The 27,170-nt window shown below is 41.7% G+C and overlaps 1 protein-coding gene and 1 pseudogene across 12 annotated transcripts in view; one reads left to right on the top strand and one right to left on the bottom strand.

Annotated features, from left to right (window-relative positions):
• Positions 1-27,170, bottom strand: part of Ppp6r3 (protein phosphatase 6 regulatory subunit 3) — a 120,251-nt gene that overhangs the window by 71,070 nt on the left and 22,011 nt on the right. For 10 of the 12 annotated variants that reach the window (XM_029472604.2, XM_029472607.2, XM_029472608.2 and 7 more), the window contains exons 2-3: positions 16,088-16,235; positions 1,064-1,296 (exon numbers count right to left, since the gene is read on the bottom strand). In XM_029472604.2, the coding sequence (XP_029328464.1) occupies positions 1,064-1,290 (227 nt within the window). In that variant the 5' untranslated portion in view covers positions 1,291-1,296; positions 16,088-16,235. The remainder of the gene's footprint in view (positions 1-1,063; positions 1,297-16,087; positions 16,236-27,170) is intronic. The other 2 variants (XM_029472605.2, XM_029472606.2) reach the window with 2 other exon arrangements.
• LOC110285211 (small ribosomal subunit protein eS8 pseudogene) lies at positions 23,926-24,620 on the top strand (annotated as a pseudogene).

The following is a 27,170-nucleotide window of genomic DNA, read 5'->3' as shown; positions in this document are numbered from 1 at the left end:
AGGGCCACATCACTCCAGGTGGCTTCAGTGCAGGCCCACTCACTATTCCCAACCTATTACCACATCACCTCCACCTCTGACCTGGACAGGCTCTATCTAACGTACATGTTAGCTCACTGTGGCAGGAAAGCAGCAAAGCGTTCAAGAAAACAGAAAAACATTATTTTTATGCTATACATGTTTTTCTTTCTTTATAGGACACCACTTTTTAATCTCCACTGATTGTTAAATGTCGATTTTGAAGGCTAGCGGAAAACAGGGCCTCAAGAGCCCAAGCTACAATAAGTTTAAAGGTATCAAGAAGGATTTTGCTGACAGCATAATTCTCTCCCAGAAGAAAAGAAAAAAACCATCTTAATAAGGTCAGCCTGAGTCAGGAAGGGCAGCTTCTAATATCATGATTCCTGCCACTCTGTTGTCTATTTAATGGATCATAACTGAAGTTTGTTTCTCTATTTTCAGTGTTGAGGGATGTGGGCCACTTCAACAATGTTGGGTATGGAAATAACTGTAACCCCAATTATTAACATGCCCATGAACATGCTCAGTGACAACAATAAAGGACTCTCATTTACTGTGCCATTCTGTTTGTATGCAGATTCACCGAACAAGCCAAAGTAGGTAAACCCACTGTGTTTTATTATGTCATTTCCTGCTTAAATATAGCTTCACTGCTGTTCACTGAGACCCACGCAACCCACACCTAAAACTCACACAAGGAAGGGCTGACCTTATTTGAGCAATGCTCTTAAAACCCAAGCTCTGACTAAACCTTTAGGCAATCTTGGCCAGTCATTCTTCTGGCTTATCTGAAAAGCTGAGAAGACACTTGAATGTCTTACTAATATGAGAAATTTGTCAATTATAAAGCATGTTGTATTTCTGGCAAAGATTCAGAACATTTTAGATTCCTATGACTCACTGGAGTTGACTGTGTACCCCATAAAGCCTGTAGCTCTTGACTATCTAACTTGTCACTGGTTACATTGGCTCTAGGAAATTCTTAACCAGCAAGAGTCATCATTTCCTACCTCACCCTAAGGCAAAGACACCCTTTTCTTACTTGTATCGGATCTTCTCATCCATGTCTTGAGGTGGTTCTTCTATAATGAATGAGACTAAGTCTTCCAGACATTCTGCTTTTAACAGAAATTCTATGAGCTTGCGGTTCTGTGCTTTGCACTCCTGTAGGACGTCCTCCTCATCCATTAGCTCCTTCAGTGTCACATCTTCTCTCTCTAGAAGCGTGTCTATGTGGGATGATGAGTGAAGATCAAATTTCCAAAACATGCTGTTCTAAATGAGATAAAGAAAGATTTTCATAAAATTCCAGCTTTACTAATTTTCTACAAACCAAATTTCAGTTCAATGTTGGTCTACAATATCAACTTGGCATTGACACAAAAATAAAGCAATTTCACACTGAACCTACAAAGTGATTTCTTTTTATTTTTAGGGATTTATTTATTATTATATTACTTATTATTATATTAGTACACTGTAGTTGTCTTCAGACACACCAGAAGAGGGCATCAGATCTCATTACGGATGGTTGTGAGCCACCATGTAGTTGCTGTGATTTGAACTCAGGACCTTTGGAAGAGTAGTCAGTGCTCTTAACCACTGAGCCATCTCTCCAGCCCCCAAAGTGATTTCTTAATGAGTAACACTGGCAGGATTTTTTTCCTTCTCAGAAAAAGAAATTTTCTTAAAGAATTTACTTACTGATTCGCTTCTCAGCCTTTTGGGTAAGATCGAGTGAAGAACTTACTTACTGGCTTTCTGTGCAGACTTTTTAAGAAATGTCCTTATTTGTATTTTCTATGGGCATGAGCTGCACAGAATGGTCATGGGAGCCAGAGTTGGTGGATGCTCTAGAACTGAGTTAACAGATGTTTGTGAGTCACAAGTGGGTGCTGGGAATCCAAATTAGATACTTGCTCCATTCCAGAAAGTATTTTTAGTTGGCTAAAATGTTGAAAATGCTGAATACAAAAGCTTGGAATGATTTTAACCTGTTAAAGCAATTCATCCAAGCCAGGCTGGCACATACCCAAAATCCTAAAATTTTCAAGAGTGGGGCAGGAGGATCACAAGTTCTTGGCCAGCCTGAGCCATACAGCAAGAACCCTCCCCCCTCTCTCTCTCTCTCACACACACACACACACACACACACAAGGAAAAGAAGTAATTCATACTTTAAGAATTTTTATGCTGGCTAGGTACAGTGGTTTGCACCTTTAATCCCATCACTTTAAAGAAAGATGTGAGAGAATTTCTGTGTGATCACCAAGATTCCATACAGAAGCCCTCTCTCAAAAACCAAAACAAACTAAAAAAGAATGCTGACGAAGAGCAATGTGGCTCAGCAGGAAAAGAGGCTTGCTGACTAGCCTCAAGACCAGAGTTCGATCCCTCGATCCCTAAGACTCTAGCTTTTCCAAGTTGTCTTCTGACCTCCACAAGCATGTTGCCCACTAATTTAAAAACTTTTTTAAAGCAAAAATATTTCATACCTCAAATTTTACCACTTGGCAGACTGAAACAAACAAACAAACAAAAATACTAAAACAAACAAAAATACTACATGCTCAAGTCTAGCCTGGGCTAAAAGAGCAAAACTGGAGAGGGGAGGGAGGGAGGGAGAGAGACTGAGAAACAGAGACAGATAAAGATCAAGAGAGACAGAAAGCAACTATTTTTTAAAGGATAAAGAATAGATTCTTCAGAGAATTGCCATCTTCTGCAACAAATGACAAATGAAAAGGCATAACCAGAACTTTCCTTATTACAGAGGGAATGAATCACTACTATAAAGCTGCAGTTGAGTTCATTAATAGATAAAAGTCTGAGGTCATAAAGTGCCAGGAAAGGACTAAACTTTAGAACTTAATTATTGAAGAATTAAGACAAACTATCCCAAGTCACTAAGAGAAACGGCTGACAGTCAACTTCTAACAACACCTCATGTATAGTCTTTTCTCAACTTGGTCTCCATGCCCACAACTATGAAATGCTTGTTCTCCAAGTCACAGAGCCAAAAAGGCACTCATTTGTTAAACATGGAATATGACAGAAGTCTCAAAAGGCCACTTCTAACCAGAAGGTAATAACAAGAAGCAGTCATGCAGCTCAGGCCTCTACAGCAACAGGACCACTCAAGGTACGCTAGCTCTGGAGGGCTCAGAGAGACTTCTTGAGAGTGTGCTAAGGAACAAGGCTACCATGTGCCCAAACAAAAGCTCTCCTTCAGCTGCAGCTTAGCCACCCATGCAGTCAACTGCATCCTGATAGGACCACTATCAGAAAAGCTCACCAGTATCTACATGCTCTTATAAGCAAAGGGAAAGAAAGAAAGAAAGAAAGAAAGAAAGAAAGAAAGAAAGAAAGAAAGAAAGAAAGAAAGGAAGGAAGGAAGGAAGGAAGGAAGGAAGGAAGGAAGGAAGGAAGGAAGAAAGAAAGAAAGAAAGAAAGAAAGAAAGAAAGAAAGAAAGAAAGAAAGAAAGATCCTCTCTATGTAAAGCAGATCGACCTTTATATCTGTGTGTTTGGCTAAATCACCCATACTCAATGTTTTCAAGAACATTTACCTCAAAATCATTTCTTTAAAAGTAGAAAATTTAGCAAGGTGTGATGGTACACGCCTTCAATACCAACACTAAGGAGGCAGAGATGGGTGGATTTCAGTTTGAGATCAACTTGGTCTACAGAGTGAATTCTGATGACAGCTAGGGCTTCATACTGAAGCCCTGTCTCAAAACACACACACACACACACACACAAATAATAAAATAAAAATAAGAGGAATTATAGAGGTAAACTTTACTCACAGTCCTAGTCAAAGTGACTGACTGACCCAAGAATGAGAGGTGAAAAAGAGTATGTTGTTCAGGAGAGTCCACTTCACATGATAGGTGCTCGGCCTAACTGTCCAACAAGAAACCTCATTAATAAAGTTCAAGAAATCTTAGGGAACAAATTCAGAAAGCAATACTGGCAAGTATCAAGTATTACCAAAGTCAGTTTATAACGCTTTTATATGCTCTCAAGGACACTGGCAAGTCTGCTCACAATCTTGAATCATAAGAAGACAGAGACAAAAAGCAGCTGCTCAGTTCACATGACCCAGATTCACACACCTCACTTGAGAGGGATACCTAAGTGGTGGGGTGAGAAAGCAGACCACACAGCTCCATAGGAAGAAATAAGGCAGAGGCCCCAGAGAAGCACAGCCTTTCCCCGTGGACACAGCATGACAGACAACACACTAGAGACATGCAGCTCCCAACACATATGCAACAGACACACAAGCCAGTGGCCTTCCTCAGCTAGGACAGGAGGCACAAGTAGATATATAGAAGTGAGAGAGAGAGAGAGTGTGTGTGTGTGTGTGTGTGTGTGTGTGTGTGTGTGTGTGTGTGTGTGTGTGTGTATGGCCCCTGGCAGGCAGCAGAAGATATGTAAGCAGCTGCCTGATTTAAATACAATGCTAAGCTAGTTCTGATTGGGAAGTCACTGCAAAAATGGCAACAAGCAACAGAAAACTAGTTCAGAAAAGTCAACAATAGAGGGAAACCTTAAGATATATATACTGTTTTAGTTTTCAGATTTGGGGGAAATGGTCAAGACAAAAACAAAACCCATGTCATTTTATCCTAATCAGCCGACAAGCACAGCAGTACCAGAAGATAATATGAAAGGGGAAAGGGGTGGGATGGGGGCGGAAGGTGACAGAGTTAGCACAGCCATTAAGAGCACTGGCTGCTCTTCCAGAGGACCTGGGTTCATTTCCCAGTACCCACACAGGAGCTCACAACTGTCTTTAACTTCAGTTACAGGGGATCAGAAACCCTCACACAAGCATACATAAAGCAAAACAATGTACATGAAATAAAAAATGATTTTTAAAAAGGGGGTAGGGGACAAGGAGATTTTTTTCTTTTTTATATTCTCAAAGAAAAGAAAGAGGTTATCCTTGTTTAGGGACAGAAGTCACACCATCAGGAAAATCTTCTCCCAGAGTAGCTGCTTTTCATTTATTTGAAAATCTTTGAAAAATCACAAACTTTTTAAAAGTGTATTTTTACACCTTTACTACTACTCCAGAGTTGTGGGACAAAAGATTCAAGGTCCTCCTGAGTTGCCCAAGACCCTATCAAAAGAACTCAGAGCACACAGTTTGCTATAGATGGTTGCAAAGTGTAGTTACAGCTCTAGATTATAAATCAAGTAGATTTACCCACACCAAGTGAAACTGCCCAAATCATATTCTTAGTCAGGAAATGCATCAAATATAGGATTTAGAAAAAGACTGATTAGTTACAATAAAGTAAGAACAGAGTAGGTTAGCAAATACACCCACCCAACCCACCACCTGCCAATTAAAAATGGTTTTGACTTCTTTTTTTCTTTTTCTTTTTTTTTTTTTTTTTTTTGGTTTTTCGAGACAGGGTTTCTCTGTATAGCCCTAGCTGTCCTGGAACTCACTCTGTAGACCAGGATGGCCTCGAACTCAGAAATCCGCCTGCCCCTGCCTTCCGAGTGCTGGGATTAAAGGCGTGCACCACCACAACCGGCAAGTTTTGACATTTTTTAATAGTGTCAGGTTTGAGGAAAAGATGGAATTGGAGAAAGGAGTGTGACAGAGATCATCTATGGCCCAAAACACCTAAACTATTTGGTCATTCACAGAAAGTACAGTATCTTCTGACCCATAAGAAGTTTCTCCTGACAGCTGTATTCTAGTATGTCCTGAACCCATCCAGGTATCTATGTACCCCAAGGCCCCAATCTGCCCTGCTGCATGCAGCTGTGCAGCTAGCTTGTTCTGCCCTCCAGGTACCCCCAGGCATAGGATGGCATTCAGCTGCATACACTGGGTAGGTAGGTACTGGGTAGATGAGAATTCTACTAAGCTAGGTCATTAATCAGAAAACCTACCTACATGTACATTCCCCCAAACCTCACTTACATTTAGCTTTGCTAATGACCAAAATGGCCCTAAAAGCTTATATAAGTAAAAACAAAAGAGGTCTTGACTCTCGAATTGACACAAGGTAGGAAGCTACCTGGAGACCCAATCCTTGCCCAGGCTGTTATAATCCACTCGAAATAATATGCCCAGTGTCCAGCAGGCTATAATGGCCTTCCTACTGGCCCGGCCTTCTAATCTCATAACTGTTTTGAAGTACTTATCTAAAGTATAAATTATTTTAAACATAAAATTTAACACAGAGAAAAGGAATTTTTTTAGCATTTATTGTAAAACAATTGATTCTTTCATCACCACACCAGACAGTTCAGAACATGGAAATATATACTTCCACAGTGAATGGTCTCCAAACTGTGCATGTCACTATCTCAACTCCAAAATGCAGGCACAGTAAGCTCTCCTAGCAAGCATCACCTATTTTGCAGCAAGCTGAATGGACACTGGTAAACTAGTTGGCCTTAGGTTGGTACCCTTTGAAGAAAAGTGAAGCTAGATACAAAATAACAGTTACAAAGTTCAATTACCCTCCCTTAGGTAAAATGCAGTTTTTTGAAAACTGTAACTATTCAGATGGGCAGAGCTCTGTGAATTTGAGGCCAGGTTGATCTACAGATCAAATTTCCAAATACAGGGACCCTGCCTCAAAAAACAAAAACAAAAAACAGGGATGGTAGCCTGAGACTATAATCACAGCACTTAGAAAGCCAAGGCCAAAAGACTCTAAGCTTTAGGCTAGCCTGGGCTACACAGCAGGGGATCTTGTCTGAAAGACCAACACAAGCTAAGATTTGTAATAAAACTAGAGTCAGAATTAACAATAAAAATAAACCAAAAAATACTACAGGTGGGGAAGAAAATAGTTGAGACAGGATCTCATACAGCCCAGAGTGGCCTCCAAACTTACTATATAGCCGAAGCTGACCTTTAACTGATCCTCAAGCCTCCGCCTGATAGTGTTAGGGTTACAGGCATACACCATCATGGACCTAGCAAAGTATCTGCAGGACACATGAACATACTTAAAACCCACACTTTAACTGAGTGACGCTTACTTATGGAACTCTAGGAAGGCTGGCCAGCAAGGGAAGGTATTTGGTGAGAGACCAAGGTACCCTTTTTTACCGACCCTAGGCTTCTTTTACAAATTGAACCAAGCAGTTTGAAAATGTTTTTTCCCCATGAAAGGACTAGATATTTAGAGCAAGCAAGGAAGTCATCAGGGAGTCACCTGACCGCGCAGATGATCTCTGCTGGTCTTCTTCGTCCAATAGTGAAAACTGCCATCTATCTACACAAGAGAGCCAACGGACCCATCTCTTGAATAAACCTATCCACCTCAAATCCAGGCTTTAATTACAGATCCATTAAGACTGTTACACCAAGCCAGGCATGGTGGCGCACGCCTTTAATCCCAGCACTCAGGAGGCAGAGGCAGGCAGATTTCTGAGTTCGAGGCCAGCCTGGTCTACAAAGTGAGCTCCAGGACAGCCAGGGTTACACAGAGAAACCCTGTGTGTGTGTGTGTGTGTGTGTGTCTGGGGGGGGGGGGGGGGAGACACACGACAACAACGATGACTGTTACACTAGTTTCATACTACCAAGGTTGGTTGTGGAAGGTAACCTAGGACAGAGCCCTTCATTTCACAGTGTGTCAGCACTGACTGTCTGGGAGGCCTGGGACATCATCTACAGGAGATGTGAGAACCAAGGTCCTGCTCACAGAACATCAACAAATCCAAGGATCTTAAGCATGACTGACTGACATTCAGGTGCTTCCACCAAGTATCAAGAGTATCCTCTGTGTGGGCTAGTTTTATGTCAACTTGATACATAAAGTAGAGTTATCTGAAAGGAAGGAAACCTCCATAAAATCTGGCTGTGAGGCATTATCTGAATTAGTGGCTGATGGTTGGTTCCATCCCTGGGCTGGCAGTCTCTAAAAGAAAGCAGGCCAGTAAGCAGAACACTCCATGGCCATCAGATCCTACCTTCAGATTCCTGCCCTGTTTGAGTTCCTGTCCTGACTTCCTTCCTTTGATTATCAACAGCAATACAAAGTTTAAGCTAAACCAACCCTTTTCTCCCCAAATTGCTTTTTGGTCATTGTGTCTCATCACAGCAATAGGAACCTCTTCAGTGCCATTAAGTATTCACAAGGACCTGGATTCTATTGCCAGCTGTGGGGCTGTTGGAGCTTGCAGTCCTGAGACCTCATCTCAACACTTTTAAGCCTTAGCAGCTTATCACATTAACTGATTGTGGAAATTGAGCAGCTGAAATGTACTTCAAAAGAAACCACCGTTTTATCAATGCCCCAACAACGCTCCACTTGGAAGCTTAGAGCACTGCTCTCAAACCTTTATGGGCAAGGAGTCACCTAGAGGTTTTTGTAAAATGCAGTCTGGTTTCTGACTCAGGAGAACAGCTCCGGCCTGAGGCTCTGTATTATCTACCTGATGCCATAAGTCTGGGATAGTGCCCATCAACTGTTATTCAAAGGGACAACTAAGGATCAATTTAGCCTTTATTTTTATTATCATATTTGAATACAGTACCATAAAAAGCATACTAATGCAAGGGACAGTGTTTACATGGGAGCTACACACCATATGATTGTCCAAAGAGAAGAACAATCACACCAAATGCTAAATTTAACGCATACTGCCAGAAGCTCCAAGTTTCTCTGAAAAAAGAAAACTGCTGCTGATTGCCCTGTGAATGAACTGTGAACTGCAGGAATAACAAGAACCACATCATCTCTCTGAAGAGCTCTGCTTCGGCTGAGCACGTCTTTCTCTCTGCAGGAAAATGTGGGGTTCAGCCAAACTCTCAGTCCATACCCTGCCCTGTGTGACAGTTATACCCAAGACTGTCTGGACACAAAACAAAAATGTTGTCTCCAAAAACAACTCAAGATGGTGACAATTTCAAGAAGTAAAGCAAGCATTAAAGGAAGCCCTGAGCACAGGGTTCTGTGAGACTGCACAGTAACATGCCAGCCCAGTCAAATCTGTCTATATCATTTCAGAATTAGCCCCACTGTAGTCCAAGGGGACCGACCATCAGAGCATATCTACCAGGCTTGCAGTAACACTGCTAGGACAACTCCCACTGCAGTGGCTGCAGTCACCTCAACACCTGGAGCACAACAAACAAACTATACAAAAATAGGAACAGCTGCTTCTGCCCAAGTAACACATAGGAAAAGCCTCAAAAAACAAAATGTGCGGGAGGCAGAGGCAGGCGGATTTCTGAGTTCGAGGCCAACCTGGTCTACAAAGTGAGTTCCAGGACAGCCAGGGCTACACAGAGAAACCCTGTCTTGAAAAAACCAAAAAAAAAAAAAAAATGTGTCCAAAACTTTTACCATTGTTTGAAGAGTGTTATGAAGAGAATATTTTAAAAATTCCCATTATACCTACTTTTTGTGTTTTCTAAACCATGGATACACATACTTCCCCCACTGAAACTCATCCCTATGTATCCAAAGTCTCCTTTCACTCCTAGCCTCTGAGTGATACAAACACCATGTAAGCCACAACTAAGTGTAAAGTCTTTAGTAGCCACATCAGAAAGGTTTAAGAGAAGTCTAGGAGGGCAGTTCAGTAAGTAAAGTTTGCTTGTTATATAAGCATGGAGATCTGAATTGAATCCATAGAATCCTGTTGAAGTTTGGTCTTTCACCATCTACTATAATACTAAGTATGGAGACACCCCCCCCCCCAAGACCTTGTCCCAGAGATGAGAGAGTATGAACATACACCTTGGTCTCGAGTTATTTCTGATTGGTAAGTAAAGATGCCAAGAGCCAATAGCTGGGCAGAAGAGACATAGGTGGGGTTTAGGTTTCATGGGCTTGGGAGTTGGAGGGGACCATGAGGAAGGAGGTGGTGAGAGATGAGAAGGAAGGAGAAGCCTCCATGAGTTAAGAGGGTTGTCCAATTATAGTTAAGAGCAGCCCAGATGAAACATATTTAAGTAATAACTCTGGTCTCTATAAAAAATTAGATTCTAAAAACATAGAGAATAGTATCTGCCCAGATCTTATATTGTTTAAAGCTTATTGTAAATATAAAGGTTGTGTGTGTCTTTCATCTGGGCATTTAAATAACAAAGACGGGGTAGAAACCCCAGGCAGAGATTAAATAGCTTCTACAATAGAACCCAAGTGAAAGAGCCTAGTGGTTCATGTTAATAATCCCAGCATTGAGAGGCCAGGAAAGGTGAATCCATGGGGCTTGTCAGCCAGCCAGTCTAGCCTAATCACCAAGTATCAGAGCAGCAAGAAATCTTGTCTCAAAACAAGGTGGTTCCTGGGAAATGACACCCCAGACTGTCCTTACACAGCCACACATATACACACACAAAAATGAAGTGAGGAGCTTGTGGAAATCCAATGTATGTTATACCTACCTGTCTAGCACATGCAAATTGGACTTCTCAATTTGAAGTTCTCAAGAATCACATGTCACCTACCATACTGTACTGTTCAACAATGAGACCCCGACTCACTTAAGATTGTTGCAGTCACTAACCAAAGATCCTCTTGTAGTACTGAAATAGTCCCTCCAATTGTTCAACAGGCAAAGTTAGTCATTAACAATTTTTCTACATAAAGGCCAACAGAGACAAGGCACAGTAAGACACGCCTGTTATCTTGGCCCTTGGGAGGCAGAGGCACAGGGATAAGCAATGTCCGCTGTAAGACATTAGCTGAGCCATCTTTCCATCTCCAATACAGTGTGCTCATCTTTTTTGGGAGGGGATGGTAAGGAGACAGAGAGTCTGGAGACATAGGCCAGGCTGACTTCACACTCCATATTGCCCTGCTTTCATCTCTGGGGTAACCAGATTACAGGGAAGTGGCTAAAAGACACTTTCTTGGAGAAAGCAGAACAAACTCACAGCCTGTTATTGGTTCCTACACAGTTTCTTCAAAGGTGTCAAAAGCAATCAGCTTTGTCATATCCAGGTATCCCAGAACATTGTTGATATCCCTACTTTCCCTTGAGAAAGGAAACAAAGAAAGTTAATTCATGTAACTTTGTTGTTACTGTTAGTTGAGAAAGGATTTCTCTGCTGGCTGTCCGGGAACTCAATTTATAGACCAGGCTGGCCTTGAACTCACAGAGATACACCTACCCCTGCCTCCCTAAAGCTGTGATGAACACACCCTGCCCCATATAACTTTTTAAATGCTAATTTACACCACAACAATACTACAGGAGTAATATAAATGGTACTAACTGCTTGAAAAATACAAAACACAAGAAGCCTTAACAGACAAAAAGGAAGTAAAACCTCCAACCTCACCACGCAGCAAAGATGCTCTGAGGAAGATAGTCTGCCACAGGAGTCCATGATAAAAATAAGCCTCAAAAAGGAGTGAAGGCAGGCATATAAGTGATATACGCTTACGAGCCCACACTCAAGAGGTAGTAGGTATATAGTAGAGAGAGAGAGAAAGTGCTCCAGCTCTAATTGTAAAGATATAGAGAAAAAGGAGACCCAGGAGGCTTCAGCAGCCCTGTAGCAGGGAAACAAACCTCAAGGACCAGAAGGCAGAAAGAGAAAGGGGAAGGCCAGGCCAAGCCTTGAAAAGCTCAGCATGAATGCATTGCACAGCTCAGTTTTACTGCAGAACAAGAGTTTTGTAAGAAAAATAGACATCATATCATTGACGGTAGGGACCACACACATTACTTTTCTGACTTTCAATGGAAGTGGACTTTCTAGACACACTGAAGCTGAGTTAGTACTCACTCTACAGACAATGTGTTACTATAGAGAGGGGAGAGAACAGAGCCTGACCCAAAAGGGCTCAGTCCAGAGAAGATTCTGCAATGACTCAACTCAAACAAACCAAGGTTTCTCCTAATTACCATGCCTCCCTCACTACCAACAAACTTCTACCTTCTTAAAGCCTAGTCTCCCCTTTTCATTCTTGACTGCACTTTAGTACTGAATGACAAACTTACTGCTTAGTCATGCAATGCTTAACTGCCTAGGAAACACAATGCTCAAAAAACAGATGCCTCAACACAACGTGGTCCAAAAGTACTGGTGCAATGCTAAGAACAATAATGCAGTAGGAAGTCTTATCACACAGCTCATTTTTATGCTTTAAAAAAAAATTCAAAGCCCGGGAGCTGGAAAGATAAACAAAGTAGAATTGAGTCCAACTTCAGAGGACTTGGGTTCAATTCTCACCTAGTGGCTGGCTCACAACTATCTGTAATTATAGTTCAAAAGGATGTGATGTCCTTGTTCTGGCTTATGCAGTCATCAGATATACATGGGGTTCATAAACATACATGTAGGTAAAACACCCATATATATAAAATAACTGGGGGGAGGGGGGGAGAGTGGCTTCAGTGGTTATGACACTTGTTGATCTTCTAGAGAACCTAGGTTCAATTTCCAGCACCTACATGGTGGTTCACAACCATTTCTCAACTCAAATTTGAGGGAATCCAGTGCCTTCTTCTGATCTCCTCAGTCATCTGACATGTACATACATCCAGGCAAGATAATAACACACAAAAAAATTAATATAAATACATAAATACATGCATACATACATACACACACACCAAAGTCTAGCATGTTAGCACTGAAGCAGGAGAATTACTTAAGTCCCGGAAGATGGAGCCAGCCTGGACAATGTTAAGAGACTCCATCTCTTTAAAAGAAAGACATATAAACAAAAAGCAAAAACAAAGGAGGAGGGTAAAGGGAGTCTAGAGAGTAGAAAAAGAAAAGGAAAAAGTTAACTACTACCAAGAAAAATCCAGACTTACTTTTTGTCAACTAATTCAAATAGTTCAAGTACTATAGTTTGTTCCTGCATAAATATGCATGTCCAACTTGAATAGCCAGAATCCCCTTCCAATGGGAGCTGTCTAAGAAGCATTACATTAGGCAATTTGTCATTTTGAGAACATCCCAAACTTAGATGGTGTGACGTTACTGGGTAACAGACTCTATGGAACCACTGTCATATGCATGGTCTGTGGGTGTTGGAAATATCATTAAGCAGTCCACAACCAGACATGGGAAGCTGTTTCTGGTTTGCACAATTTCCAAAGTAACAGTTACAGGTATAAGAAAAATGAGCTACTCACTCCTAGTAGGAAAAGGAGGTTCTTGGTTTTGTTTTAAACTGAGGCCGACCCGGACTGGAAAGGAAAGGGGTTAGTAAGAGCAATGGCAGACTAGGAGCAAGGGTCTCCCAGAAATATATGAGAGAAAAAAGGAACAAAGACCTTCAAAAATGGTATGGATTATTCTGAGGGGAAGGAAAGCTACACATGCCAGAATAGGGGCGAACACAAGTAGGAGAAGAAATGAAGAGCTTTCTATCAAAACATCTAATACTCTCCCAACCTCTGACCCACAAGGCAGGATGGTGGTATTAACAGACAAAGCCAAACAGGAAAGAGAAGTGCCTAGAGTCAAAGAGGCAGAGCAGTAACAGCACAAAAGCCTGTCCTGAGGATCAGAGGGGTAAAGGCACTTGCTGCCAAGCCTGGCAACCTTTGATTCCTGGAACTCACATCATAGGCAGGCAAAACTGACTTCCACAAGTTGGCCTCTGATCCCCATACACGCATACAGAGAGGCACAACAGAATGAATGAATAAAAATGTAACTTTAAAAAATGTAATGTTAAAGGTGAAAGGAAAACTGGTTAAACTGTACTTGATTGTAACTCAGTTATACTGTAGTATAACAACTCAGTTATACTATAGCACAGCTAATACATAATCTTAAAATGTAATATCCAGTACCCCAGAGCTCATGTCTCTAGCTGCATATAGAGCAGAGTCTGCTGTGACATGACAACTCAACATGGTACACTGTGACATGACAACTCAACATGGTACAGTTTCATCTACAGCTTACAAAAACAACAACAAAAAGATGCACAAGACCCAGAAGAGGTTTAGTTGAACAAATTCATCGAACTTATAAAAATCTAAGTAAATTAAAACTATAGCCATTCTATTGTTCATCAGCAGGTTTCGGGGCAATGCACTTCTTTAGGCATATATCATTAGTTTCTTGCTCTGCCACACCACAACTTAATGACTTACAAATGGTAGGCTTTTGTTTTGTTTTTTGAGTCAGGGTTTTTCTGTATAGCCCTGACTATCCATCCTACAACTTGCTCTGTAGATCAGGCTAGACTCAAACTCACAGAAATCTGCCTGCCTCTGCCTCCTGAATGATAATATTAAAGGTGTGTGCTATCATGCCCAGCTCAGAGCCAAGACTGAATTTTTCTGAACGAGAATGAATAGTCCTCCTGCAGTTACTGAATAATAAACGGCTAAGGAAATTATGACAGCTGGAGGAAGTTCTCACACAAAAGTCACAGGATATAACATACAGACTCAGTTGGAGAAAATGGCAGAGGAGGAATACCACTATGGAAGTTCAAAGGCCACCTCTTTCTTGAGGGGCTTGGCAGGTCATAGACAAAGCAACATTCTGGATGCCTGAGATCAATCAGCTGGTGATCAGACTCAAAGTCATTACAACTCCACAGCTGTGGAAATGAAAGGGCAAATATACTATGAAGAGTCAAAAGGCCTTGAGAGACAATGCCAATCAGAAAACACAAAATGAAGCCACTAAGGAGGAGCTAGTCCTGAAGCCAGCAGAAATTCTGAAATGCAGATGAACAGGTCAGTCTCACTGCGACATAATGTTGGGTGCCATCTGTTGTATTAATTATTTATTAATAAATCCTGGTGCTAGGTTTGCTACCTGCCTCAACGGTTTATGTCCCTGAATGAAAGACACACACAGCCTTTATATTTTAATATGCCCTATAAAGCACAATAGCCTCCAGGCTGCTAGAATCTACCTCCCATCGATAATTCTGAGTTATCACTGGTTGTCAACTTGACTATATCTGGAATGAAATACAATCCAGAATTCCAGATTAAGACGAGGAGATCTCTGAGTTCAAGGTCATCTGGGATTAAAGGTGTGGTAGCACATACCTTTAAACTGGGCTACACCTTCTGCTGGAGACCTACATAAGGACATAGGAAGAAAGAAGATTTACTCTCTTCTTCGCCTGCTTGCCTTGTGGGACTGAGCAACTGCTAGATCCTTGGACTTCCATTCACAGCTGCTGCTGACCCTTGTTGGGAGTTGGACTACAGACAGTAAGTCATCAATAAATTCCCTTACTATATAGAGACTGCCCATAAGTTCTGTGATTCTAGAGAACCCTAATACACACACCTACTAATTTACTTAACTTCTATGTTCCATCTTGGCCACGCTGGACCCATTTGTGATGCCTCTGGGCCTCACTTTCTCGGTCCGGAGCCCAGGGTGCTCTCCTTGCTTCCTTACCCCATGGCAGCCTGTGTGTCTCTCCTCTGTCCACACTCTCCTAAAGCATGGCCGCTCTCCTCCTTCCTTTCCTCCTGGTCCCAAGCCCAGGAAATCCTAAAATCAAGGTTCTGTCTGTCCTCCCCAGCTATTGGCTGCTGGCACCTTTATTTACCAATCAGAACCAACTGGGAGCAGGTTCCCAAAAGCTATGTTCAGACCCTCTAGGGCAAACAGTTTTGGGGACATAATTAGCACTCATTATACAAGCAGCTACACACTGAGCAAAAGTTAAATATGCGAAGTCAATTTCTGATCTTTAATCAAAAGTTCCAGTAAAAAGTATTAGCAGTTAAAATCCAAAAACTTCGAGGCAGCTGGCTAGAAGCCACTGGTACAAAATGAACAAAAACCTCACACAGAGTCAGGAAGCCTGAGTCTGTCTAAGACCTCTACTTCTGCTCTTTGTTTGAACCACTCTAACTTGCAAAGACTGGTTGCTCCTTAGTGGCCAGCTGGAAACTGGAAATATCCACTGGAAACAAGAACCAACTGAGTTCTGCAGATTCTCAGATGATCAAAATCAGCTACATCAGCTGCTGCCTAACATCCTAAAAACCACCATGGTACTACTACACTCTCTCCAGTGCAGGTGAACTGCCAGTCCCGCTTCAGAGCATGTAACTGCTTTCCTTTGTGCAAGGATTCCAGGAAGGAAACACCTGATGATCATAACAGTCTTACCTTTCAAACCAAGGTTAAAACTAAAAGAAATGTTTTCTTCTCTGTGGCTCCTTGCCCATTACAGGTTATCCTGGTGACAGCTATCTTCCAAATTACATTAGCAGATTAGCAGGAGTATGAAAAGATATTGTATGAAACAGAAGTGTTCCTGTAAAGACAAAAACAAAACATATGTTGTGTTTTGGTCTGATAGCAGCTGCCATTTAAAAAACAAAAAACAACAAAAAAACAAAACTGGCTCAGAGTGGTGGCTCTCACAGAACCACATTTCACAGATGTAAAAAGCTCAAATTGAAGTTTTTCTACGAGAACATGGAAAAAAAAACCAGATAATCCTATACTACAGTTTTTATTCCACACTGAAGAGTAAGCTGGAGATGAACACAGGTGCCACAGCAGCACTGTCTGTAACTGAAGAACCACATCCTTACTATCTATGAAATGACATAAGGCTGACTACAAAAGCACTGTACTTTAAAATATTAAGCAAAGGCTGGGCAGTGGTGGCGCATGCCTTTAATCTCAGCACTTGGGAGGCAGAAGCAGGCGGATTTCTGAATTCAAGGCCAGCCTGGTCTACAGAGTGAGTTCCAGAACAGCCAGGGCTACACAGAGAAACCCTGCCTCAAAAGGCAAAAAAAAAAAAAAAAAAAAAAAAAAATTAAGCTAAGGACTAGAAAGATGGCTCAGCACTAGCTTCTCTTGCAGAGGAACCAGTTTGATCCCCATTGACCACATGATGAAACACAACCATCTAGAACTCCAGTTCTATGGGGAGCTGACAGCCTCTTCTGGCCTTTGAAGACAACACATACACACACAGACACACACACAGAGGACCTATCATTAGTAAAGGTTATAGCACACCCTTTTATAGGCAGAAGCAGGTGGATCTCTGTGAGTTCATGGCCAGCCTGGTTTATGTGTGGGCTAGAGAGACCTTGTCACAAAACAAAACAACAACAAAACTAAGACACTCTCCAAAATGTACACACACACACACACACTCACAAACACACACTGGTGTTAATTCTGTGTAGTTCCAGGTCCCTCCAGCTATTCTGTAATGAATTGTAATACTGCCAAAAAACTATTCTGGCCATTTGCAGGCAAAATACCAGGTCCACTCTCACAGACTCCCAGCAGTATCATCCCTATTCAAATGCCAAAATGTTGTCAGTTGGGTCCATACATTGTCTAAGGATGCTGGGGCATCGTCTACCCTTTAAAGAAAGAGCTTTTGTTCAAGGGCTTATGGTTTTTTCACTTGGACTGTGTCTTTGCTTAATTTCCTATTGCTGTGATTTAAAAACAAACAGAAAGCTCTAAACAAAAGCAAAGGAGAAAGAGCTCACTTCTGTACAGCGTTCAAGACTACAATACAACATGGAGAGGAAGTAAAGAAGACAGGAAGGAGCTTGAAGCAGCTGATCTCATGGGGTCCACAATCAAGAAACAAAGAGTGATGAATGAATGCTATTGCCTATAGTGGACAAGCCTTTCTTCCACCTCAAAATAATCCACACAGGTATGACCAGAGGCCCATTTTCCAAGTGATTCAAGATGTTACAATGACAGTTAACATAGATTATCACAGACTGGTTAAGACAAACTCTGGATGTGTTTAATACCAAGAAAATGTGTGTATTTAAAAATCTTAGGATAAGGGCTGGAGAGATGGCTCAGAGGTTAAGAGCACTGACTGCTCTTCCAGAGGTCATGAGTTCAAATCCCAGCAACCACATGGTGGCTCACAACCATCTGTAATGGGATCTGATGCCACCTTCTGGGGTGTCTGAAGACAACTACATGCACTTATGTATAATAAATAAATAGAGAGTGGGGCTGGAGCAGGCCAGGGAGGGAATCTTAGGATAATAAGAAATGAGATCCAGAAAAGCAAAACAGTATGTCAGCACAATACTAAGACTGATGGGTAAAGAAGGGTAATCAATATACAGTGAAAATAGGCCTACAAACAAAAAGGAAACATGTTTTTTGGTTTTGTCCATGTCAACTTTCCAAAGGACAATCTACAAGTAAGAAGACAGTAAAATCAGAGGGTACTAGAATGAAATAGAATACTGACCAAAAGATACTATACTTAGATCCTAAATCTCACCCTCTTCCATATTAGCAGATGCCCAAAAGCTTTAAAAAACAAAACAAAAAACAACTAGCTAGGGACAGTGAACCCCAGCTACACTGAAAAAAATCAAAGGAGCTACAGAACCAATGCCAAGACAAGAAAGGTCACATCCTATCCCAGTCAGGATTCCTTCTGGTTCTTCCTCTCCTGGCCAGCAAGCAAGACCTTTACACTTCAGACTAAAAAGTGAAACTGTGTTATGTGTTATCTTGCGGGGGAGTGAGGGTAAGACAACCAACACCTAGGGATGACTTGAAACTTTACTGGAGCTCACTAACCAAATAAGCCAGACTAGTGATCTGCTATAATGCTAAGGCCAAGAAGCCCTGCCTAACATGGCACCTGCCCATCAGCCACTCTCACCTGTTAACCTTAAAAGTTTCATGGTTTGGTACCTAGAAGTGGAGGGTAGGTCACAGGGCAGAGATTGATTGATAGTTAAGAACTCAAGTTTGAGCCAGGCGTGGTGGCGCACGCCTTTAATCCCAGCACTCGGGAGGCAGAGGCAGGTGGATTTCTGAGTTCGAGGGCAGCCTGGTCTACAAAGTGAGTTCCAGGACAGTCAGGGCTATACAGAGAAACCCTGTCTCCAAAAACCAAAAAAAAAAAAAAAAAAAAAAAAGAACTCAAGTTTGACTCCCAATATCCATGTCAAATAGCTCCTAACTGCCTCTAACTCTCGTTTCAGGGGAAGTGACAACTTCTGACCTCTAAGAACACTTATACTTACACATATGTGCAAGTAAAAGCAAAATCTAAGTTCAAGAAGCTTCCAATCAACTGACTTAGCTCCCTGTCTATGTATATGCTCAAGAATACTGCTAAAGATGATACCCAGACCTCAAGTATTTCATGCACCTCTCGCCTCTATTTAACTTCTTCAGAAACTGTTTGCTGAATTCTCTTACACAACACTGGACACATCCAGTAAGGAACTGCTGAACCATAATTGTTCTACAGCTCCTCAGAGGAAATGATTATGCTTCAGGGTCACACACAACTGAAACCAAGTCTCCTTTATTTCCTATCATCTAAATATATTTAAATTTTTTGGTGGTTAGCATTTCCATCTTTCATTTCACTTTTGAGTGCTAGGTGTACATTTTTTGGTTGTAATGCTATATAGATGAGGACAACTTGTCTGAATACTGTTGATGACTTTATTCCATAAGATGATAGTAACTGATTCCTTCTGTGAAGTGACCATTTTCTTTGGTGACTAATCAGTAAATAATCTGCAAAAAAACCATCTTATACATGATGCTCTTAGAACATTCCCTTTAGTACTTACTGATAATATGCTATTTACATACATTTTTTATTTGAGACAGTGTCTCATATAGTCCAGGCTGGCTTCTAACTCACTCTGTAGCAGACAGAGGAGGACGTTAAACAGCTCCTGCATTTGTTAGCTGTCTTTGCAACTTCAGTAAGGTATGCCCCTGTCTGCCTGAACTCACTCTTTCCTGAACCTATTATTACTATGAAATCCAACTTTTATAGCACCATTACCTATCATGATCTTTCCAATGTCCCAGCTTTGCATGGGCAAGCTGCCCTAGGAGCTTTTGTGTTTTCTGAGCACTTTAATTCCTCTCACAGCATGTTCCTGGTTCATATAATTTCTTCTCTGCCACAGATTGAAGTCTGTCATTTCTCCTCAAGAAGTCCTAATTCTGGCCAGGCAAGACATTCAGAAATGAAAAGCTAAGAAGTTCACAAATAATGGGTGATACCACTCCCTCTGTTCTTTTGGTTTTTTGAGACAGGGCTTATCTGTGTAGCCCTAACTGTCCTGGAACTCACTCTGTAGACCAGGCTGGCCTTGAAGTCAGAAATCTGCCTGCCCCTGCCTCCCAAGTGCTGGGATTAAAGGTGTGAGCCACCAATGCCCAGCTCCCTGTTTTTGCAATGTGGAAGATAGTTCCATTTTTGCATCCTTGATTTTGCATATGAGCAAAGTCAAAGATTACCAGATCACTCCAGAAAGCTTAGCATGAAGAATAGCAGAGCAGCCAGATGGTGGTAGAACATGGCTTTAATCTCAGCATTTGGGAGGCAGAGGCAGACAGATCTCTGTGAGTTCGGGGTCAGCCTGGCCCACAGATGAGTTCCAGAATAGCCAGGGTTGTTACACAGAGATACTCTGTCTTGAAACAAAAACAAAGAGAGCATTACAGCAAACAGAAAAATGCAAAGGAAAACAGAAAGACTATACAAATATATAAAATAATTGCTACCTCCAGAAAGATCAAGATAATACATCACTAAACACCAGGTGCCACAGAAAAGAACACAGGGGGGGGGGGGGGCAGCCTTCAAAATTTAATACCTCAGAGCAGAAATTAAAAATTAAAGAGAAAGGTTGTAAGATAAAGAGAGCAGTATTGGGTATTAAATAAATAATTGGAGCTACTTCAGTACTGAGTATTAACGAAATAATACCCAAGTCTCCTAAAGGAGTCTTGTTCAAGTGCTGTCAAAGTTCATGATCAAGCCACAGAGAGAGTAGCCTGGGGCTTTTACAGAGAATCAAAAAGATAAGAAGCTTTGGGTTTCTTGAAGTCACACTAGAAAGCTATAAAAGTACCTTTTATTCTCCTCTAGGGGGCTTACTGCCATCTGCTACTCTACACCTAGTCCTGTAGACCAGGCTGTCCTTGAACTCAGAAATCTGCCTACCTCTGCCTCCCAAGTGTTGGGATTAAAGGCATGAGCCACCACTGCCTGGTAAGAGACCCTGTTTTAAATAAGAAATGGGCAGCACAGGGGAGAGAAGGTAACACAAGCTACAACTCAATAAACCACAATGACTGGCTAGAAATCACACAAAAAAAGACCAAAGTTCTGGCAAAGTGTGTTCATTTTAATTAGTGTAAAGTGCCCTAGTCCCCTCCCCAGTTTCTTTCTTTGGCTCCCAGAGCAAAACTTTGAGACTGTGCTCAGACAACTTTTTTTTTTTTTTTTTTTTTTTTTTAGTACATTGTAGCTGTCTTCAGATACACCAGAAGAGGGCTTCAGATCTTATTACAGATGGTTGTGAGCCACCAGGTGGTTCATGGGATTTGAACTTGGGACCTTCGGAAGAGCAGTCCCAACCACTCTTAACCACTGAGCCATCTTTCCAGCCCGCTCAGACAACTTTTAGACTTTTGGGATATTCTACTGATATTAAGTTAATCTTGTTATCTTTCTTGCCTTATTTAGACATTAAGCTTACCTGGATATGAATGCTATGAATGATAGGAGCCAGTACTGTCTGCAGCTTCTGGTGCTATTGGAGCACATCTCTGAAGAAGGAAGGGCTTTAACAGTTAAAACAATTGAAGAGAAAGGAAGGAAGAGGAACCGCAAGTTCTTTAATGGTATGAAATTTTAGTTCCAGAGGATGAAAGTAACACAGACAGCTAGCAATGACTGCCATACATTATGCACACACTTAACACCAATGACAGTACACTTACAAACAGGCAAAGTCATCTGCCGGCAATGGCACACACCTTTAATCCCAGCACTAGGCATACAGAGGCAAGGGATCTTTGTAACTGTAAACTTTGTAAATTCAAGGCCAGCCTAGTCTACATAGTGAGTACAGCCATGGCTATAAGAAGACCCTATTGAGGGAGCTGGAGAGGTGGCTCAGTGATTAAGAGCACTGACTGCTCTTCTAGAGGTACTGAGTTCAAATCCCAGCAACCACATGGTGGCTCACAACCATCTGTAATGGGATCGGATGCCCTCTTCTAGTGTGTCTGAGGACAGCTACAGTGTACTCACATACATAAAATAAATAAATCTTAAAAAAAAAAAAAAAAAAAAGAAAACCCTATTGAAAAGAGGGGTGAGCCGGGCGTGGTGGCGCACGCCTTTAATCCCAGCACTCGGGAGGCAGAGGCAGGCGGATTTCTGAGTTTGAGGCCAGCCTGGTCTACAAAGTGAGTTCCAGGACAGCCCGGGCTATACAGAGAAACCCTGTCTCGAAAAACCAAAAAAAAAAAAAAAAAAAAAAACGAAAAGAGGGGTGGAGGGGATAGGAAAAATTTTATGCTAAATACATTTTACCACTTTTTAAGGGGGAATAAATGAAGCAGAGCATAGAAGTATACCTTTAATGAAAATGAGGACATGGCCACTCCTAGGTATTTTATTGTAGCTATAAGGAAAAGTTCGGCCAGAGGCATCTGAAAGGATCCAGACTGAACAGGGGTGGAGGGAGTGAGAGAGGAAAACAAGAGAAAGGGCAAGTAGACCAAGAGAAGAGCCAAGGACCAAAAAAGTGCATGGCCAAAATGGCAAGTTTATATGAAAATGAGAAGCCAGGGCTACAGTAGGGGAGCCCAGCCCTGGTCTGGAAAGGTTTAAGCTGGACAGGGTGAGAAGTTCTGGGAAAAGCCACAGGTGAGCCTTTTCCTGGGTTTCTTTGGGCATGGACAATCTTAAGGTTGAAGAAATTTGTGAAAGTTGAGGCACAGATATCATTAAGTTCAAGACCAGGTGGAGCTACACAGTATAAAAGGCTCATATACTGATATTTTATATTGCTCTCAACTTCTATAATGAAGTCTTGCTATCTTTGCAGTAAGTAAGAACTGTTACATGAGCTCAGTATCTTTATAGGAAGAAATGCCAGAGTACTTGCTCTCTGAAGAAAGGCAGAGTAAGAATATATCAAGAGACAGTGTCTATAGACCAGAAAGAGACCCTCACCTGAAATCTGCATTGTCCAAAACTCAGATCTTAACTTACAGTCTCCAGAACTGTAAATAAATTTCTGTACTTTAAATACTCAGCCGGGCGTGGTGGCGCACGCCTTTAATCCCAGCACTCGGGAGGCAGAGGCAGGTGGATTTCTGAGTTCGAGGCCAGCCTGGTCTACAAAGTGAGTTCCAGGACAGCCAGGGCTATGCAGAGAAACCCTGTCTCGAAAAACAAAAATAAATACTCAAGCTATGGTATTTTGTTATAGCAACCTGTTCAAACAAAAAACATGAGCTAAACTATTTCCAATTCAGAAACATGTGCCTAAAATCTCAATCAAGTGTACCCAGAGAGGATCCATGGCTTTGCTGACACATGGCTGATACTTGCATGCATATAGTGCATATAAACTCGAGCAGGGAAACTCTCACATAAAGACATACATTTTTAAAAATAAACATTGTTGTTGTTTTTTTTAAAGAGTACATAATACAATTGGGCATGATGATGCTCACCTTTAATTCTAGCACTCAAGAGGCAAAGGCAGAAGGGTCTCTGAGTTCAAGGCCAGCCTGGTCAACAAAACAAGTTCTGGGACAGCCAGGGCTACACAGAGAAACCCTGTCTTGAAAAAACAAATGAGTACATAGAGGGTTCGGGTGCAACTCAGTAGTGAAGAACGCCTAGCATGAAAATAGCCCTACATTCCCTCCCTCCCAAGAGTACACAGAAAGAAGCAAAATACATTTAAAAAAAATTTTTTTTAATCTCAGATTTACTTGTTTTCTCACAAAAATTGCAGACTGTGCTCCATGAAAGGAGAAGGAGCAGCAACAGACAACACAGACTCCGGGATATAATCACCCACGCATGAAAGTCAAAAACCCTCTCAGGGTAGGGTAGAGGGAGAACAGCAAGACACCAGTGCACAAGCAAGGGCAAGAGGTCCAGACTTCAGGGTGTTCCTCAGAAAGACAGACAGGGCTTCCTCTTTCCAGCCAGCGCCGAGCGATGGGCATCTCTCGGGACAATTGGCACAAGCGCCGCAAGACCGGGGGTAAGCGAAAACCCTATCACAAGAAGCGGAAGTATGAGCTGGGATGGCCCGCTGCCAACACGAAGATTGGCCCTCGCCGCATACACACAGTCCGAGTTCGAGGAGGCAATAAGAAGTACCGCGCCCTGAGATTGGATGTGGGGAACTTTTCCTGGGGCTCTGAGTGTTGTACTCGCAAAACAAGGATCATTGATGTTGTCTACAATGCATCCAACAACGAGCTTGTCTGCACCAAGACCCTGGTGAAGAACTGCATTGTGCTTATTGACAGCACGCCGTACCGACAGTGGTACGAGTCCCACTATGCACTGCCCCTGGGCCGCAAGAAGGGGGCCAAGCTGACTCCTGAGGAGGAAGAGATTTTAAACAAAAAACGATCAAAGAAAATTCAAAAGAAATACGACGAAAGGAAAAAGAATGCCAAAATCAGCAGTCTCCTGGAGGAGCAGTTCCAGCAGGGCAAGCTTCTAGCCTGTATTGCCTCAAGACCAGGCCAGTGTGGCAGAGCAGACGGCTATGTGCTCGAAGGCAAGGAGCTGGAGTTCTATCTTCGGAAGATCAAAGCCCGGAAAGGCAAATGAGCCTCATGCATAGTGTAATAAAGGTGTCTGCTGTTCTAAAAAAAAAAAAAAAAAGAAAGAAAGACAGACAGAGCATAATGCTCTGTCATAGACAAGTGCATTTTTTAAAAAGGTCTGTTTTCACGGAATATGCAAAGTCATTTAAGAGGGGAAAGTATATACTATACCACTGTTATAAATAGCTTGACAGTCATCTATTGTCCTTTTTAGGTTTTTACAGCTGTGATAAACACCCTGACTAGCCTGGGGAGAAAAAGGGTTATTTTACCTCACACTCCATCATGAGCCTGGAGGCCGGAGGCCACACAAGAGCGCTGCTTACTGGTTTGCTCGCCATTAACTTGTTCAGTCTGCTTTCTTTTTTTTTTTTTTTTTTTTTTAAATATTTATTTATTTATTATATGTAAGTACACTGTAGCTGTCTTCAGATGCACCAGAAGAGGGCATCAGATCTCATTACGGGTGGTTGTGAGCCACCATGTGGTTGCTGGGATTTGAACTTCGGACCTTCGGAAGAGCAGTCGGGTGCTCTTACCCACTGAGCCATCTCGCCAGCCCTCAGTCTGCTTTCTTATACCACCCAAGGCCACCTGCACAAATGTGGTACTGCCAGTGGGCTGGACCCTCCCACATCAATCATTAACCAAGAAAATTGCACACAGGCCAATCTGAGAGAGGCAAGTTTTCAATGGATATTCCTTCTTCCCAGATTAACTCTAGCCAAGTAGACAAAAAAACTAGCCAGCACAATGATAATGCTAAACACTAATTAACAACAACAAAGTAAGGAACTACACTGGAAGAATGAGAAGCAGTGAGCACTATTTACAACTACAATCTCAGAAGGTATGCACTTCTGGGTTTTTGTTTTTGTTTTTTCACAGCATAAAGTATCCGAAATATAAACTGCCTTCAGAAGGGGAAGAAAAAGCCAGTCAATTAGGTGCTGCTACTGGCTATAAACTAAAGAAAGTAAACGTTTGACATATTTTAAAAACAAGTTCTTTTTAATCCCAGCACTTAGGAGGCAGAGACGGGCATATCAAATCTTTGAGTTCACAGCCAGTCTGGTCTACATAATGAGTTCCAGTAGCACTAGCTACTAAGGCCACAAAGTCACACTATTTTCTAGGTATGTTATAAAAGACCTTGTTATGGATGGTTATGAGCCACCATGTGGTTGCTGGAATCTGAACTCAGGACCTTCAGAAGAGCAGTCGGTACTCTCAACCACTGAGCCATCTAACCTGAGAATCCATTCCTGAATTATAAAGATGGTATAAATGAATTCTATACTATCTTCCTGGCTTGCCAACTCCTGAATCTAAAGTAACAATCAAAGCAGTATGGCAGCAATGGTTGGAGGATGCAAAAGAGAGAAAGAAGCAAAACTGAAAACAGTGTATGTGTCCACATCATCTGCTTGATGTCAGTAAGAACTGAGAGAGTGGGATCACTAGGGCTACTATTGCTAAAACAGAGAAATAAGTTGGGCATTGAAGGAGTGGCAAAAGCTAGACAGACTACTGAAGAAACAAGACAAGGGCTCAGATCCCAGCTTGGAAAAAAATGAAGTAAAGGTATCCAAACTCTGACATAAGGTCACTGGACAATGGTAGCAAAGCCCCCACCCTCAAAAAAAAAAAAAAAAAAAAGTCTGTCTAGGATGCCATCAAGAACGTCAACTGAAGGGAGCAGGGAATCTCTTAAGGATCTGACTTCTAGGAAATTATATTTTTACATCAGAAAGCACAAAATGAGAAAGGTTCTCATAGAGCAAGACTGCTCAGGAACAGGGAGTAAGGACAGGGCCACAGAAGCTAAGGGAGGCACTGATGATTTGAGAGCTAAAATAGCAAGCAGCTTAGACCTTTGATTTCTAACACTCAGGAGGCAGAAGCAGGAGGATCTCTTGAGTTAGTGGAGTCAGACTAGTCTACGTATCAGGTTCTAGGATAGCCAAGGTTACTCAGAAAGACCCTGTCAAACAAACAAACAACAAACAATAATAACAATAGCCAAGCAGTTTAGCTGTCCATTACTGAATTACTCTCTCGGAGAAAATGGATTAAAAAAATCCATTCCCTAAAAATAATCAATTGATACGCTTTCATTTTTAATTGTATTATCATCTATCATTCCTTAAAGAATCAATACTTTTCTCAATAGACATAAAATTTGCCCCTACTATAAATCGTACCTTCTTTTTCAATACTACTATGGCATAGTTATAAAAGTGTTAGAGAAGTAGCTCAGAGATAGAGAACATGCTTAGCATGCTTAAATCGAAAGTCTTGGGTTCAATCTCAAACACACCAGCATACCCCAGAGAAAATTGGTTTTTAAAACAGAACAGAATCTCTCAACTGAACAGCATCTAAATGTATTTGCTTAGTCCTAAACACTGAGAAAATAGCAGAATGAACATTCACCATTCATGACCCCTTACCTTAAAAAAGAATAAGAAAGGGATCATCCTAATCAGGCTTTTTAATGGATGTCAAATTTATTGAAATCAAAATTATTTACGGGGGGGGAGGGGGATCCCTGCACTCTATACTCACATAAATTTTAAAAAGCAGACCACACCCTATTGGT

Source organism: Mus caroli, unplaced genomic scaffold, assembly GCF_978045245.1.
Source record: "Mus caroli unplaced genomic scaffold, Mus_caroli_1 scaffold_20, whole genome shotgun sequence".
In the NCBI taxonomy this organism is placed as follows: Eukaryota; Metazoa; Chordata; class Mammalia; order Rodentia; family Muridae; genus Mus; species Mus caroli.
The sequence above is the reverse complement of the archived record's forward strand: the minus strand, read 5'-3'. Positions and strand labels throughout refer to the sequence as shown.